The following is an 18619-nucleotide window of genomic DNA, read 5'->3' on the forward strand; positions in this document are numbered from 1 at the left end:
TACAGTCATTTTCTTACATAAATATACCACTAGCCTTTGCTTGATAGGCTGCCAAAACAAATGTATCCTACTGATTTGGCAAATGTGTCATGACAAAAATTCCAATGTGTGATCCCCATTAATTACACAGATGGTTCAGAAGATTCTGAATTGTAGCCTTATTACCTAACATCCTTAAAGAAGATTTATTAAGCACACTTAAGTGATGTTACATAGATACACATTTCAGAAAAAGCCCTAATAACCACCACTTTCCCCCAAATGAGGCCATCAAGTCAGGCACCAACAGATAGCAGAAAGAAAAACAGGAATTAATAATCCAACATAAAATGACACTGTCAACTATTCAGTTTAGTGCCCTAGTTCAATTTATTCAACTTCTGCCTTCTTAGGCCTGGTGTGACCAATGCCAGCCCAGGTTTTTAAACCCTATGGTACTTCTAGACAACGTATGTAAATTTACAGTATACAATTTGGATTCACCATGCATGAATACTTTGTGTGTAACATTTAATAAGCTCAATCTACATCCAGAATAATTTACATGAAAGGACAATATTTATTTAAACAGAGCTCAATGGGGTAACCATGGTATCATCAGAGTGCATCCAGAGGAAGGGAGGAGGGGCCAAATGAAACTCAATCAACGGCACTCCCACACCTTTACTGTTTGATCTACACTGCCAGTAACCACATATGGTGCCGTCTTATGGAAATCTGAAAGAAAAAGAGAAGGCTAATTTTAAAATCAGACTGAGCCAAATACAATTTTTAATAAGCCACAAAATAAGCACATCCAAGTGCCAGGAATACTCATTCTTTTTCTCTATACAGCCACACATCTACCCCTAGCAGGTATATCAAGCTTATCAACTAGGTAAGGGAAGCTGAGCCTTAATGATTAAATCCTATACTACTAACACCCTAAAAAAAAACTTGCCCCACTATCCTCATCCCAACTGAGGCTGAATAAACACTGAATTCTAACAACAAGGACAGCCTCAATGTATCCATTTATTGAACACTTACTATGTTCTAGGCTTAGTACTAATGCTTTATATTCACATTTGATCCTGCTAATGACCCTGTAAGGTTAAGCATTAGCCCTATTCTACTGAGGCTTTACCTTCATTAGATCCATCATACCCTAGTGTATTGTCTTTTACTTTATTCACTATCTTAAATTCTAGATTCAGGTCCAGATGATACTGAGGATGTTTATTAAGTGTAAATACAGTTCCCTGAGTTTACAATAGTACATATCTGCCAGAGTAAAAAGGTTGAGTAAGATTTCCTTTGAGAAACTTACAAACTAGTAGGGAAGAAAAATTACCCATCATAGTGCTCAGTAAGCATCCTCTTCATAATTCTAGTTTCCAAACCAATGTTGTGCAATGGAGAAAATAATTTTTTTTTATTATAAGGCTGATGATGGAAAGAGAGAGTTAAGAAAGGAGAATTTAAAACAAACGGCAGGAATCCATAAAGTTTTTAACCTGTCTTCTCTATTCTGCCCTGAAAGAACATGTTCATTTCTTACCTGGAAACATCCACATGGTTACATAAAACTGTTAGGTCTGGCACCCCAAAACCTAACTGCTCAGAAACCTCGTAACTTGTACATACCCAAGGAGGTAACAAAGTGTTCATGCGCGTTGAGGGTCTTCATGCATCGCTTGTTCTTGTAATCCCACACACGCAGGGTCTTGTCATCAGCGCAACTCAAGATAAACTTCCCCCCAGAATGGAACAGAACTCCACGTACCCAGTTATCATGACCCACCTTAAAAACAAAAAGGTATTTGATTTAATAAAGGGATAGGTAGTTTAAAAAGCATCTACGAAAACAGTAAGTCATTACTCAAAGTGGATTGGAACTACATACACTAAAAACATCAGTGCCAAAAAAGACAAAAGGGGGAAAAAGTCTAAGGAACTCTAGATTAAAGGAAAGTGGAAACTAACAATATATGACCAGTAAATGCAACACATAATACTTGATTGGCTCCTGGACAGAGGCTAAAATAAAGTTATAAAGGACACTACTGGGGTAAATGGAGAAAATTTAAATACATAGTGTATTAATGTTAAGTTTCTTCAGTGTGATAATTTTATTATTGTCATATAGAATACCCCTTGTTTTTAGGGATACATGTTAAAATATCTGGGGTCAAGTGTCATGATGTCTACAAGTAACTTTCAAACTGTTCAGCAAAATCTACATATACACACATAGAGAAAAGAAAGTGTTGACAAGTGGCGACTCTAGGTGAAGGATATATAGGTATTTACTGCATATCTTTATTCATCCATTCATCTATCTATATCCCCTGTCCAGCAGTTTCATTTCTTGCAATCTATCCTAAGAAATAATTAAGAATGTGTCTAGATGACTTGGTTAACAAAGACGTTCAGCAAAGCACTATATGTAATAAGTGTATCTAATGATATGAGCAAGTGCCACATACCTTCTAAATTAAAAGTCTGCTGCAAAGCAGTACGTACGGTATATCATTTTTACATAGAAAAACCCCCACCATATTCATCTACATAGTAATTTAAGAAAAAGGTTTAGAACTGCACAGTCCAACAGGATAGCCATTAGTCACGTGTGGCTATTTAAATATAAACTAAAATTAAATACAATCAACAATTCAGTCCTTCAGTCTCACTAGCCACATTTCAAGACCTCAACAGCTGCCCGTGGCTAGTCGCCACCATGCTGGATAGTGCAGACACAGAATATCATCACAGAAAGCTCTACTTGGACAGCTCTAGTCTACGAAAATACACTTGGTAGGTATATTATTAGGTATGGTAAAGTGATCTGAGGGTGATTTTTATTTTAACTTTTCTATTTCTCAAATTTTCTAAAATGTAAATAGCTATATTGCTTTTGTAAAAGAACCTCCCTCCCAAAGAACTAAAAAAATGAAAAAGAGACAGCCAAGGTGACATATCTTTTGCCTTGGTTTACTTCTTTTGCCTTTGCCCTTACTTAAAAAAATACTTTGTTGGGCTTCCCTGGTGGCGCAGTGGTTGAGAGTCCGCCTGCCGATGCAGGGGACACGGGTTCGTGCCCCGGTCCGGGAAGATCCCACGTGCCGCGGAGCGGCTGGGCCCGTGAGCCATGGCCGCTGAGCCCGCGCGTCCGGAGCCTGTGCTCCGCAACGGGAGAGGCCACAACAGTGAGAGGCCCGCGTACCGCAAAAAAAACCAAAAAAACAAAAAAACAAAACTTTGTTATCTGTTAGAGCCACCAATCACTGGAGTTGTAGAAGCGTCAACAAAAATCAAATCACATTTCTTGTGGCCACACCAAAGTAAAGCAGAAAAAAGAATCCTCCTTCAGTTGAAAAACAGGAGCCAGAAACCTCCAGAGAAATTAATGGTGACCTGTGTTGTTACAGAAGAGAGCACGTGCTTTCTGATTTTAAATGTAGAGCATGTTTTCTAACAGCAACATAGTACACCTGAACTCAGCTCAGAATACTAAGAGGAGAGTTTAATTTTCTAATCAGTTCTTGATGATACTTCCATATGTGTCTCTCATATGCTACAGAGAGACAATCACTTCAAGCTATGATTAGCACTTAAAGAGTCTCTAAACAACATGGATACCAAATTAGAAAAACTGCTACTGGATTAATGTCCACAGATCCCCTACTATCATTCATATATCCTCATACTAAAATCTAGATGAAATCGGCTCCTAAATGAAATAAACATTTCCAAGTCATAAAGCTAACACCATTAATTTCAGAATAATAAAATAAACCAAATGAACTCCAACATGCATATATATAGGTAATAATTAAAAGGATTCATATTAAAATTAAATATAATGAAATCAAAAGGCAAACAGCTTCAAGAAATGAATGAGTCTGTAATATTACTGTTTTCCCTCCGCAGGAGATGTCATATAATTTTTAGAGGTACAGTGGCTAGACTCTCCCTCCTAGCACTGACTGGCTTTGCAGACCCTTTGTATAACATAATATTCTACAGGAATGACCTCTATATCACTGCAACCATGGACTTAAGGACAACAAGAAGTCTATTTATAAAGAAGTTATTTTAAAACCTCAAATAACTCAGATTATTTAATAAGATATCACAAGGCATCTGACCCAAAAAGATATGCACACAGTAAAAATGCAAAAGCAGCAGTAAGATTATGCCAACTTACAAGGGTCATAAGGCACATGCCAGTACTGACGTCCCACATCTTGATAGTCTTGTCTCTGGATCCAGACAGTAAGAATGGTCCAGGCTTGCCACTTTTTTTAGTCTATAGAAAACATATAAAAATTAAGTTTCCCAGGCAAGAAGTTAGGTAAGGACTTTAAATGACAACTACCTAGCAATGATCTATATTTCTAATTTTGTAAAAACTATTTTCTGGCAAATAAAAATTGTATCTATTCAAGGGATACAACTTCATGTTCTGAGACATGTATACAGTGTAGAATGGTTACTACAATCAAGCTAATTAACGTAACCATCACCTCACAAAACTACGTTTTTGTGTGTGTGATGAGAACACTGAAGATCTACCCTCTTAGCAAATTTCAAGTATACAATACAGTACTGTTAACTATAGTCACCAGGCTGTACATCACATATCCAGGACTTATTCATCTTGTTTTTCTCTACTGAAATACAGAAGTCTTTTGACATACCTAGGTTACACAGGAAGGACCTAGATAATATAAAAATAGAAAATTTCCACTTAGATTAAGATTCAGGTTCTACAACACCAATGGATGGTAAATTTACTGCTCAAGACTTCTGTAATCACAAAAAATTTAAAAACTATTTAATTTATCCTTTATACAAAGTCCAGCCACAACGAATTTATGACATATGGTACATAATCACCACCAGGTGGCAGTAAAAAAAAAAAAAAATCTGAAAATGCAACCAGCCAGCCAGCCAAATAGAAAGAGATTACAATAGAAGCTTCATTTTGAAAAATAACTGGGGGGTGGAGGGATGGGGAATCCTCCTTCATTTATTAAAATGTAATTTTAAGAAACCCATGATAGGAATGTCTCTATAAAAAAGAAATGTGGTCAATTTTGGCTCATACAACTTATTCACAGAATTAATTATTCTGTAATTTTAAGGTATTAATTACAAAGAATGAAATCATGAAGAGCACAAATTAAGAATCATAAAAAAATAATACAACTCCAGATTCAGCTAGTGTTTCAAATGATCAAGAGTATCAGAGGCCTCCATATGAAATATTCTTCATTTAAAACAAATATTTAAATGCTGAACTGCATTTCACCATAAATTTATAAATAAAATAATTATGTTCATTAAGGAACATTATTCTTCTAAAAGATAACTTTAACCCCTCCCATAAATTTTATTTTTTGCATTGGTATACTCTTATAACAATGACATTTCTGACTAATTTAAATGACCACTTTTACTCTTCAGGAGAACCCCCATCCCAGCACACATCAAGGGTCAGCTGACAGCAGCAGTAACCACTGGTTAAAAAATATAAACACATCTATCTGTAAGTTGGAACAGTAAAGAGTTTCAAGATTCAGAATTCTGGGATACAGATTTTTAAATGCATTAATGGCATGAAATAGAGAAGAATCAGGAAGGTTATTTGAAGTTCTGAGATAATAGCAACAAAATCATGAAATAACATTATATCATACAGTACCTCAGATCCTGTTGCTTCAGAGATGCAAGAATATGAGCTTTCTGGAGCCCAGGAAATGCATTCTACCACATGCTCATGTTCTCGAAGCTCAGCCTTGCATTCCTTTGTTGCTACGACCCACACGCGCACAGTCTGGTCGTTGGAACAGCTGGCTATCAGAGTGCCGTCTTGATTTGGCCGCACCATACGTACCCATTCTCTGTGTCCTGTGAATGTCTTCACACAGTAGCTATCAAAATAAGTAATAGTTTGCATCATGAATGGCAATCATTGGGACCCTTCCCAGAAGCGATACAAAACTAGCTATGCACTGGAATGAAGAGAATGGCATCATATGCAAGTCAACAGAATACCCATACATTCCTGGTTAATAAAAGATGGGGACAGGCTGGAAAGTCAAACATCAGTTAAAATAAGCTGATGGAAGTATCATTAAGGAGCTAACCAAATCAAAATCTACAAGGTAAAAAATAGAGAGAAATAAAATCTTTTAACTAAGCACACACAGTAAACCTAACAAAAATATTTCTAGCCATGTTGGGGAAAAGGCATGCTCTTACTAATCTGGACAAAACCAGTAGGTTAAGGTTTTATTATAACAATCATGTCATTCTAAGCACAACCAAATTAAGCCTAATAGGGGCATACCTGCACAAATGTTATTTACATTTTAATTCAACCCAGAGAGATAACCTAAAAGAAGACCACAGAGAAAATAAGCCATTACACAGAAAATGGCTCTCAAGGATATAGTTTCTTTCATAATTTCTGTTCCTTTTGGGTAGACATTTAGAGATTGAAACTTAAGTTTTAAAATATAACTGTCATGGTGATCATTCTGGGTTACAGCCAAATTTACTGGAAAAATCAGAATATAATTTTGGGGTTTTTGTTGAATATTATCTCTTTAAGCTGACGCCTTTTCAACTAAATCTACTTACCCAGTTTGCACTTCCCACATTTTTATAGTTTTATCCCTTGAGGCGGATACTATATGATCTCCATTGGGCATGATGGCTACTGAAGAAACATTGTGGTCATGGCCTAAAACACAAAACACAGTAACATATTAAGTGATATATCATCAAGAGCAATTAAACCTCAGTTCACCATGAGATTTCATCATGGGATTTCAAATATCACGGCAACTTTAAATACAATGGAGTTTTATATAAATTTGATAAGAAACCTGGATTTACACAAAAAAGGGATTAATAACTTAATAAAATAATCCACAATGAAACAAGCAGCCAGCTCAATTTATAATTACATTTCAACCTGTACAACTGTTTTAAAATCACAGGGAATCAGTATCAGCATTTGAATATATTAATACATTGAATGTTTATGAACACTAAAAAAACACAAAATTTTCCATGGTTGTTATTCTAAGATATAAGATAGAAATAAGATTTACAGAGATGAACAGAATGGATAAGAAAAATGGGGATTTGGTTCCATATTTAAAATAGTTGTTAAAAATGATTTTTGTGGTTGTTGATATTCATAGGGGTAAGAAAAATAAAATGCATTATTCACAATGCTAGTTAGCTATCCTTTGCAAAAAAAGCCTCAGAGAATCCTCATAAGTATCACATTATTTTAAGGAACATAAAATGGTTGGAAAGAACTCTTTAAGTTAGAGCAATAAGATACAGGCTACTTAAAGAAACAAATACAGATTTTACAAAAGGATTCAATAGAATTCCCTTGATCTGTAAGCTTCCCTAATGCACTTAATTTGGGGGAGTGGGGCAGGGCAGCATACCATTCAAATTACACCATCTGTGTAGTCACACAGCTTACTCAAGTGCTAACATCACTGGATAATCATTAAAAAAATTTTTTTATTAACATAGTATGTGTTCCTTAAATAAAACCCAAACATTCATATTTCATCATGTTTAAAAAAACAACAAAAATCCTTATTTAGTGAGCACCTCCTATGGACCAGGTACTAAACCAGATGATTTGAGTATACAATCTCATTCTATCCTCACAACCCTATGACTTCAATTCTTAATTCAATACTTAAGTATTATTCATCTTATAGATTAGAACTTACAATTTCCTAATGCCGTTAAGTAGACAAGTAGGAATCGGAACCCAGATATCTGATTCCAAAGCCCATGCTCTTTCTATAAAGCCAAACTGCTTCAGAAACAGTCTCCATGACAAGGGCTGGGTAAACAACTTAACAGTGAGACTATAGTATATGTGGAATATTAAAAAGTAAGCAAAGGAATATGGGTTCCAGCTTTTACTACATCTACTCTCTTTGACTTCAGTTTCCCAACTGCAAAAAATGAGAAACAACAACAAAACAACCCCAATAAATTCATTTTCTCTTCTTCTCAAGAACAGATAGATGTCCTAGCAGTTTTTCTCATTCAAAAATATTTGTGAAAACAAATACTTTATAACCACTAAGAGATACTTAAAACCTCGTAACAGAAAACAACTCTCAATTACCATGATTATCCATGGACTATCTACATCATATGCTCCTCCACTATAGACAGTAAGAATTGAATGTAGGGACCCAGTTGATTGCATGACTGATTTGACCAATAACAGAGTAATGTGAATAAAAAAAACCCCAAAAAACAACAAAACAACACAGTCTGTTCTAGAACCATTAAGATTTCTGTGTTTGACTACTGTTACACTGTAAAATTAAAACCTAGTAAAGAGAAAAAAAAAAAAAAAAACCCGAATGTAGGGAACTTGCACACTGTTAGAAAACATTATCCTTCTCTCTGGAATACCATGTTAGAAACCAGTATCAAAATGCTATCCTCCACGCCTTACCATGCATGGTTCTGATGCATTCGAAGCCCTGAAAATCCCATAGTTTAATGGTCATATCCGCAGAACATGAAGCCAGAAGCTTGCCACTATGGTCGAATGAAATATCCTGTACAGAGTCTGTATGCCCCTTAAGAGTTCGTTCAAAATCTCCAGTCTCATAATCCCACACCTGTCAAGTGAACAGAAAATTGGTTAGCATCACATCACTCCTTTCTCAGTTCACACCTGCACTCGGCAGGCCAGTCTGGCACTATATTGACTAACTGAACAAGTAACAAAGGCTAACTCTCTTAGAAACAGTACACCTTCAAGTATAATTGGACTTTTCTCTATAGAGAAAATCGATTATTAAATAGACCTCTAAAACCACATTTACTAAGCATCTACCATATAGCTAACCATGCTAGTGATTAGGTATATAATGCTACAGGACAGAGTCCCATCCCAGTCTGACAGCAGGCAACAGACATGTTAAAAAGTAAATATAAGTACCAGAAAAAAAAAAAAAAAGGGGTTTCAGAGGCCTATGACATGAGCCACAGTCACATTCTTAAAGATAATTTTTCTAAAAAAATAAAAATAATAATCTATCAAGAATAATTACTATTAGAAACAGATCTCAAGAACATACTAAACTTCTATCCTGGTGGCCAAATACCAGTTTGAAGTTAAGTCTTTAACCAACACTAATTACATGCTCTAAAATCAAGTGACTGATTTCATTCTTTCCATAGTAAGTTCAAATGTAGGGTGTATTTCACCCAATTTAGACAAACTTAGAAAATGTATTTTGAAAATATGGAAACAATCTAAACATCCAATATTAGGGAAATGGCTACGCAGATATAAAATTTGCTACTGTAAGGAATTTATGGCATGTATACAATAATGTTATATAAAAAGAACACAAAATTACACACGATTACAACTACATTAAAAAATGCACATAAGAAAAATAAACTATCCTCTAAAAACATTTCTTTTACAGTAAACTTACGTAGCCTTCCCAAAATAAACATATTAAAATTTTACCATTTAAATGTTCAAGTATTTCTACATGGAAGTGATTACTTTATGTTTAGTTTTGTTCATATTTTGTTAGATGTATCTTGAAGTATTCTGGAGTTTTTTGATGCTACTGTGGCATTTTTAAATTTCGATTTTCAATTATTCTAGTTTATAGAAATACAATTATTTTTTATATATTGACCTTGTATCTCATCATTCTGTTACACTGTCATAATTCCAGGTTTTTGTAGATTCTTTGGGATTTTCTATATAGAAGATCATGTTGTCTGCAAATAAAGGCAAGTTCCATTCTTTCCTTTCCAATCTATATGCCTTTTATTTCTTCTTTACTGCACTGGCTAGGCACTCTAATACAAAGGTGAATTTAAGTGGTTGAGACTGGTCATCCTGGCCCTGATTCCTGAACTCAGGGGGGAAGCACTGCTTTCCACCATTAAGTATTATGTCCACTCTAGGTTTTCCAGATACCTTTACCTTTTATCAGGCTGAGGAAGCTCCCTTCCCAGCTTGTTGAGAGTTTTTATCATGCATGGATGTTGGAATTTTGTCAAATGCTTCTGAACCTACTATGTTTTTTTGGTTGATATGGTATATCACACTGATTGATTTTCAAATGTGGAACCAATCTTGCATTCTGGAATAAACCCTATTTGCTTATGACATATTAACTGTCCTTTTTATGAACTGCTGGATTCAATTTGCTTATAATTTATTAAGGATTTTGCATTTATGTTCATAAATGGTATTATATCAGTCTATAGTTTTCTTTTTTTTGGTAATATCTTTACTCATTTTGATATCTCTTTGTTTCATTTCAACACCAAGAGTTCAGATGAATACTTTACATACTGAAAATAAATAAGGTGTGACCTTGAAGTTCACTTCCATTTAAGTTAATTTTCTTTCCATGCATTCATTAAAGAACACTGAAGCATCCTCCTCTAAAATAAATATATCCAGAATATGAACTGTGTCTCCTCATAAATGGTAAACAAACAGAGCATTTTAGTGTTTATAAATGTCAGGAATTAATGAGAATTTTTTCTTTACTTGATATTTACCTTTTGTATGATTATAAAATAAATGCTGATAAAAAATATAACGTACTGATATAAAGGCAATAAAAAATATCCATTATCCTACCAATGGCATGGTTTTTCCATTTTTTCTATGCTCCTTTTAAAAAAGTATGGTGACCGCATATACTTCATTATCCTGTTTTCCCTTTGCATCTCATCATAAGAATTTCTCCATGCCATTAAAAACTTATTAGCAAACATTCTTTTAATACTAATTCCTAATATTTTCTAAACAAAAGGAAAAACATTATTATAGAAAACATTATAGTGAAAACCTCTGAATAGTGAAAAATATCTGTCCTCATTCTGCAATAGTTAGGTCAGACAGTGATGGTGAAGAAGAATTTTGAGTCAGAAAGTGTAAGCTTTTTAGCCCTTCATATATTCTGCTAAATTGTTCTCCGGTAAGATTATATCAAATGTAATGAGAATGCTTGCTTCATCAAATTCTTATCATCTCTGGGAATTCTCATTTAAAAAGTAAAAATCTTGGCAGATTTGATATATATTTTAACCTGCATTTCTTCTTCTATTAGTAGTGACGCCAAAGCTCTATTGTTGTTGGTTAGCCACTTTTTCTTCCTCTGAATTGTCTGTTCATGTCCTATAGTCCATTTTTCTGTTGAGGTGTTACTGTTTTCCATATTTGTTTGAACTCTAAATATTAAAGTTGGCAATCCTTGATCTGCTTTATTAGTTGAACATATTTTTCAGTTTTGTTTGCTGTTCATTTTTCTTAACATTTAAGAACTAATTCTAAATGACAACCAGAAATAATGTTTCAAAAATTTAAATGACGCAATTAAAAGGTCATGAGCTATTCCAAATATCCATCCTCTATCATTTTTCTTAAATTATTGTAGTTCAAATGTTGATAATGTAAATGAATGACTCTAAAAGGAACGTGTTATATTTACTAGCTGCACAAGAGAAATTATATAATAAAATTTTGTTATAACTATAATATTATCTACAGTTTATTGGGGACTTACCATCCATCCACCAAACACTGTACTGTTATATACATTATGTATACATTACTTCATTTTAAGCCAAAGAATCTTATAGATATTTTTAATCCCCCTTCCAACAAATGAGAAATTTGAGCCTTAAACATATCAAGCACTTTGCCCAAGATAGTCACAAAATTACAGAAAATTCTGTCTCTCTGTGCTCCTTTGAGTTTTTTGGAAGGTAGTTCTGTCACAATCATCATTTAGGAATCCCCTAGCTTTACCGTAATTGAAGAATGAAAACTACTGGTAGAAACAAGTTTCTTTTCATTCCACAAAATACCCAACGAAATGAGAAAGACTTATGTATAAAATAGAACAGTATTACTTAAGATAGTAGATGACCGGAAATAAAAATCCAATGGAAGATTTGTTAATGGTGTTGAGACACTGCTGACAGTGAGTACTCCTTCAGTATTTTAAGCAGCTTCCATGTATTATTTAATCTTCCCCAAAGTCCTGTGACACAGGTACTAATTATCTTCATTTTACAGATGAGAAAAGAGAAGTACAAAAAGTTAATTTGCTCATATCACATAAATCATTAAGTGGGGGGGTCAGAACTTGAACCCAGAGCTTGTGCTCTTGACCATTAACTACTCTATAAAGTCTCCTCATATAAGTAAAAAGATCACTTTAAAATCATTAAAAATGATGATTCATTAGAAACAAAGAAAAGTATTTCTAAAGTAAGTTTAATCAAAGAAGGAAGCAAAACTAAATACAAATGCTTTTCGTATGTGTGCACATTAAAGACTAAATGGAAGGGAGAACTTTTACTAGTTGTTGACATACGTGGTATGGTTACAGATAAAACTTTTAAAACTTCCATTTGTAATATTTTAAAGTTGAACCAATAGCTAATTTTAAGATGGCATATTAGCAGTTTTATTTACGCTTTTAGACCACTGCTGCAAAATCAGTAGTTAAGACTGAGTTTTCCATTTGATAAATCTATCTTTACCCCCATGCTTCATGACAGCAGTGCAGTTTTTAGTAGACAAGACCATCATGAAATTAATAAACTAAATACGTCTACATAATATGAAAGACAGCAATATATTAGTGTATTAGGCAATCATCTCAGCCTACAGAAATATGTAATGCAAATAGAATTTAAGACTCTCTTCCAATTACTTTGCAGCCCGACCCATGGATCACCAACCCACAGGATGAAAGTAAGCCACTGATTTAGAAACTAAAGAATCCACAAAAGGAAAACATACAATCATGTTTAAAGAACAGGTTAAGTATATACATTTAAGTCATGCCTGCGTTTTATGCTGACTGCTGCTATGTGATAAATACAATCTTAGCAATCTACTCACATTTTTTAATTTATACCTCTACAAATGAAACTTAAAATCTAGAACTTAATCTGAAATAAGCTTTAGATGGAGAAACCTACTTAAATTTTTAAAACTACATTTTACTTATCTTTCTGTACGTGGTTTATACAACTATCACTGTATTGTGTCTGAATCAAAGGAAATTATAAAAACAATTTTCCTGATTAAAAAATATTAAAATGTATTGCTTATCATGAAAATTTTTAAAAATGAGAGAAATAAATAACTTATAAAATGGAAAGCTGCTATATTTCCATACCCCTAGAGAGAATTACTGTTTGGTTTGGAATAAAAACCGTCAAGGAGAGTGCAATTTAAATAAATCCTCCATTGAATTTTTTTGTGGAACATATTCACCCCCGGAATTACTAGTTTTGTAATCCTGTATTTTCATCTATCACCTCTGCTATTAAGTAAGGCACATACTTATACTTTAATTCTTCAAGAACAAAAGTTATTCGAGCACTGGGTGACCTGTATTTGTCCAGTGTTACATTAGTGACACCCAATTTTCTCAAACTCATCAGTGAACTTATTTGGCAGCTTGTCTCTCAGGAGCTACAATGAAATTTTATTCTGTCTTTTAAGGTTTAGAATCAATCACACAGTTTCCAAGAGGCCCTCCTGTTCCTCTGCGTAGGCCCTCATTTCAGGATCTTTTCATTTCTTTCACTCAATTAACATTAAAGTTGCTTCTAACAATTATCCTATTGTATGTCTTTCAATTTTGAAATTACTACCTTAATTGTAGCATCCTCTGAAGCAGAGACCATAACACTGAACACAGGATGGAAAATGACTCGAGTGACTGGACTCCTATGACCACTCAATGCATATTTTTCTGGTGGACGGGGAATCCATTCTTTTGGGTCTCTTTTTTGACCAAGAGGTCCACCCGACGTAAATTCTTCTTTTGCTTCATTTAGCTTTGATTCTAATTCCATAACCTTAAGAAGGAACACATAGTTATGTACAGATAAATTCTGATAAAAATTGTATATTTTTACAAACCTGCCTTTATTTTGCATCCATATACACAGAATAAAATTTCAGTAATTTACAAAGCATTTGTCAGATTTAATTGAAAATGATCTATATTAAATATATCACTAAAATCTTAGTGTGACAAAACTAAAAATTGAGAAAAATGCAATACAATTGTGTCTTACCTCCTTAACTCAAAGAAAAATTTGGAAGGTGCCAGGACACAAATTAGAAGAAGAGTAGGGAACCTATCTTGATCCTTTCTAATTCTGCCACTCTTAGTAAATTCTTTCCAAACCATAGTTTACATTGTACATGCTAATCAGAATATTCATATTAAAAGCTAACATTACTAAGCATCCGTGTGGCTAGACACTTTTCTAAGGGCTTTTAATGGATTAACTCACGTTATAACAATATTATTTATTCTAATTTTGCCTACTAAAAGTATAAATTTTAGGACCAGAATATTACCTATTGCCTTCACTTTATAGATAAAAATAAAAGGTCAGAGATGAAAATGACTTGTCTAAGAGCACACTTTAGTGCTCTTTCCCCAGCATCATATCGGCTCCATGTGTTCTTCCCATCTAAGTGCATAAATGGGTTCTTCAGTACCAATTCCTTGAAGTCAGGGTTGTGTTAGATTCAACTCAGCCAGTAGCCCTGGTTGCATAAATTACCATTTACCAGCAATGATCTGTATAGGTCATAATGCATAGAAATAATAATGCATAGAAATGTATTTTTATTTGCCTTTTCAAGGTTAAATATAATTATTAATTAATGTAAAAGAATAATTTATGTTATGTTGATATTTTCAGTTTATATAATACTTTGAATACAACTAACTTAAAAGAAAAAAGACTTAGTTACCTTCTTTTGTAATCTAATAACAGATGTCCATTTTTTTTCCAAAAGACCAGCGTATTTCTTATCTAATTCTTCATTCTAGAGAAAAAAAAATGAGAACATTAAAAAAAAAAAGGCAAAAATACAATAGTTCAAGCCATACAAACCATTCACTAGGTTCAAACGTTACGAAAAGTATTCTGATTAAATAAATAAATAAATAAATAAAGCCATCTGATTATACCAAAAAAGGCGGGGGGAGGGTGAATACTAGGTTTAGTGCCAAGTAAACCACAATAACAAATGACAAGATGTGTGAATAACTGAGGTGACTGTTAACTAGGGATACCTAAGTAAAGTCCACTCATATATACTATGAATAATTGTAAAAAGTCAAACATACCATATCTAATTCAGCTTCCTTTTTAAAAACTGAATATGCTTCTTCATAGCCATTTGAACGAAGATAATCTGCTATAGCTCGATTTCTGAAAGAAAACAAATTCAAATGACTCCTAATAAACTCTCATTTCTATTTTGAAGAAAGAATATTTTATTTAAAATCTCATAAATCTTAAGACACTCTTTTAAGAGTATTACCTTCCAAATCATACAAGTATTTCACAAGAAAAGGAACCCCTCCCAAAAGCCTCTAAAACAGCTAACCCTGTCATAGTACATCCTTAAGATTATAACACTGTTTTTGAGCTTTTAGTTATGTTTCTAATGTGTTGCTTGCCTCACAAGCTGTAAGATCAAGATGTGACTTATATAATTAGTTATCACTTGTGACAGTAATGAAATTTAGTTTTGTCGGGAGAATTGTTCTGATAAAATTACAATTAATAAGTATTTTAATTTTAGAGACAACTTTAAACCATGAGAGTGGGTGAAAAAAAGGCATAAGCTACAAACTTAGTATATTATCATAGAATGAGAAATTAATTTAGAAAGAACTCAAAGGTTAGAGAAGCTGAATTAGCAAATGAATTTCATGCTCTCCTTATATTCTTTGAAGGCAAAAATCAGCTACCTGTCTCCTAAGGCAACCTATTCCAATGTCTCTCAATTTTTTTGAGCCTAAGTCCCACTGTGATAGAAATAGTTTGTTTCCTTGGTATTGCCTTTAAAATATTTCAAATTAATTTAAATAATTTAAAAGTTTATACATACACAAGGTTAAACAAACTTTAAATATATAAGTACACAATAAAGTGTGGTTTCCACCACTGACCTCCAATATTCCATCCCAGAGGCAACCACTTTACCAGTGTTTTGTGTATTCTTCCAGTGATAATCTACCTATAACTACATATCCTTGCATAGTCTTCTAGAGATAATTAATACGTGTCTTCAAAACAAACTGCAGTACGCTACAGATAATGTCTTACACACAATGTCACATAAACTCATTTAATCTCAGCAATCATTCTTTATCACATGTAAATCTGCCTCTTTAAAAAAAAATATTGTATTCCATTACAGAGAGACATATGCTTTTACTACTACAAACAATGCTGCTACGACTATCTTTGTATAAATGTCAATGCTACTGCCCATCTAATGCTTTAGGAAATAAAACACTCTAGCAGTACTGTAGAATTGGTGGGACTAAGTTTTAATTCAATGGCATGTTAAAAACAAACAATGGAGAAAGATAATATGGAATTCGAGCAAACACTTCATGTTCCAGGTAATTATTAGCATACCAAAGATTAAAGTACAATAACTAGGGACTTCCCTAGTGGCTCAGTGGTTAAGAATCCACTTGCCAATGCAGGGGAGACGGGTTCAAGCACTGGTCCAGGAAGATCCCACGTGCCGCGGAGCAACTAAGCCTGTGCGCCACAACTCCTGAGCCTGTGCTCTAGAGCCCGTGAGCCACAACTACTGAAGCCACGTGCCACAACTACTGAAGCACGCGCGCCTAGAGCCCATGCTCCACAACAAGAGAAGCCACTGCAAGGAGAAGCCCGCGCACCGCAATGAAGAGTAGACCCCGCACAGCAACGAAGACCTAACAGAGCCAAAACCAAATAAATAAATAGATAAATTTATTTATTTTTTTAAAAAAGTACAATAACTAGTGGAGGGGCCTAATCCCCCAAGTGATGGTATTTGGAAGTGGGGCCTATGTGAGGAGGTCACAGATGGGGTTAATGTCCTTATGGAGAGACTAGGAACCAGGAAGTGAACCCTCACCAGACACCGAATCTGCCAGTTCCTTGGTCTTGGACTTCCTAGCCTCTAAACTGTGAGAAATAAATCTTTGTTGTTTATAAGCCACCCAGTTTACGATATTTTGTTAGAGCAGTCTAAGAACAGACTAAGACAAAAAAGATATACATTTTTTAGGACATTCTAATAGCTGTTGCTTCTGAGAGTTGTAACCAGTTTATACTCCTACCAGCAGTTGCGAATGTCATCCCTTTACCACCTTTACTTTTCAAACATTTGGGTTAGCATTTACTGACTTAAAACAAACAGTTGATGCCCTTTGATTCTGCTTATATAGCTTTTATGAAAGTGTAGATGTTAAATTTGTAAGATTCTGCAATATTTCCAAATTCTATGTGGCCTAACCCAACATCTATATTTTTAAAAAGATGCTGTGTGGTAAATGCGATTAATTAGAAAGATATAGGTAATTCCAAATGTGCATAAAACAGCACCTCAAAAGAGTTGTATGTTACATTTATACTTTTTATAAAATGTTAAATCTAATTTAAAAAACAATATTCACTGTCTCTTTTGATCCTAAAACCATCCTGTAGAAAAGTATATTACCCCTATACTATATAACTGACAGACTGATTTATCCAAGGTCACAAAACTAAGATGAAGTGAAATAATTTAGAATAATTCCAATCAACATTCATTAGGTAGGTGGGGAAGAAACTGGCTAAGTAGGTGGAATGCAAAACCTTCCTCCTTTAACTAGAATTGTTTCATTTTCATATACTTCCATATATTGTATTTCTTCATAAGTGTTTTAAAAGTGGATCTATACTGCAATTCAAAAAGCCTGACACTCAAAATTTTTTTATTGAAGTAGAGCTGGTTTACAATGCTGTGCCAATCTCTGCCATACAGCAAAGTGACTCAGTTACACACACACACACACACACACACACACACATATACACACACATTCTTTTTTTAAATATTCTTTTCCATTATGGTTTATCCCAGGAGATTGGATATAGTTCCCTGTGCTATATAGAACTTTGTTGTTTATCCATTCTATTTTTTAAAAATTTCTTTCTTTATTTATTTTCTGGCTGTGTTGGGTTTTCGTTACTGCAGCGAGTGGGGGCTACTCTTCACTGCGGTGCACGTGTTTCTCACTGCAGTGGCTTCTCTTGTTGCGGAACACAGGCTCTAGGCATGCGGGCTTCAGGAGTTGTGGCACACAGGCTTAGTTGCTCCGCAGCATGTGGGATCTTCCCAGACCAGGGCTCGAACCCATGTCCCCTGCACTGACAGGCAGATTCTTAACCACTGAGCCACCAGGGAAGCCCTGTTTATCCGTTCTAAACATAATAGTTTGCATCTACCAACCCCAGACTCCCAATCCATCCCTTTCCCTCCCCCCCGCCCATGGCAACTACAAGCTTGATCTCTATGTCTGTGAGTCTGTTTCTGTTTTGTAGATAGGTTCATTTGTGCCATATTTTAGATTCCACATATAAGTGATATCATATGGTATTTGTCTTTCTCTTTCTGACTTATTTCACTTAGTTTGATAATCTCTAGTTGCATCCATGTTGCTGCAAATGGCACTATTTCATTCTTTTTTATGGCTGAGTAGTA

General features: G+C 34.3%; 1 protein-coding gene across 1 annotated transcript in view; it reads right to left on the minus strand.

The window, feature by feature from the left end:
• Positions 1 to 318: 318 nt before the first annotated feature.
• The window catches only part of PAFAH1B1 (platelet activating factor acetylhydrolase 1b regulatory subunit 1), a gene marked incomplete at its 5' end in the record, with an annotated part of 76784 nt that continues 58483 nt past the window's right edge, over positions 319 to 18619 (minus strand). The window contains 9 exons of the mRNA XM_079725573.1: positions 319 to 717; positions 1627 to 1783; positions 4190 to 4291; positions 5690 to 5918; positions 6631 to 6733; positions 8501 to 8669; positions 13711 to 13917; positions 14831 to 14905; positions 15210 to 15294. Coding sequence (XP_079581699.1) covers positions 644 to 717; positions 1627 to 1783; positions 4190 to 4291; positions 5690 to 5918; positions 6631 to 6733; positions 8501 to 8669; positions 13711 to 13917; positions 14831 to 14905; positions 15210 to 15294 — 1201 coding nt within the window. The 3' untranslated portion in view covers positions 319 to 643. The remainder of the gene's footprint in view (positions 718 to 1626; positions 1784 to 4189; positions 4292 to 5689; positions 5919 to 6630; positions 6734 to 8500; positions 8670 to 13710; positions 13918 to 14830; positions 14906 to 15209; positions 15295 to 18619) is intronic.

The sequence above is a fragment of the Hyperoodon ampullatus genome (assembly GCF_949752795.1).
Source record: "Hyperoodon ampullatus genome assembly, chromosome: 19".
Lineage (NCBI taxonomy): Eukaryota > Metazoa > Chordata > Mammalia > Artiodactyla > Ziphiidae > Hyperoodon > Hyperoodon ampullatus.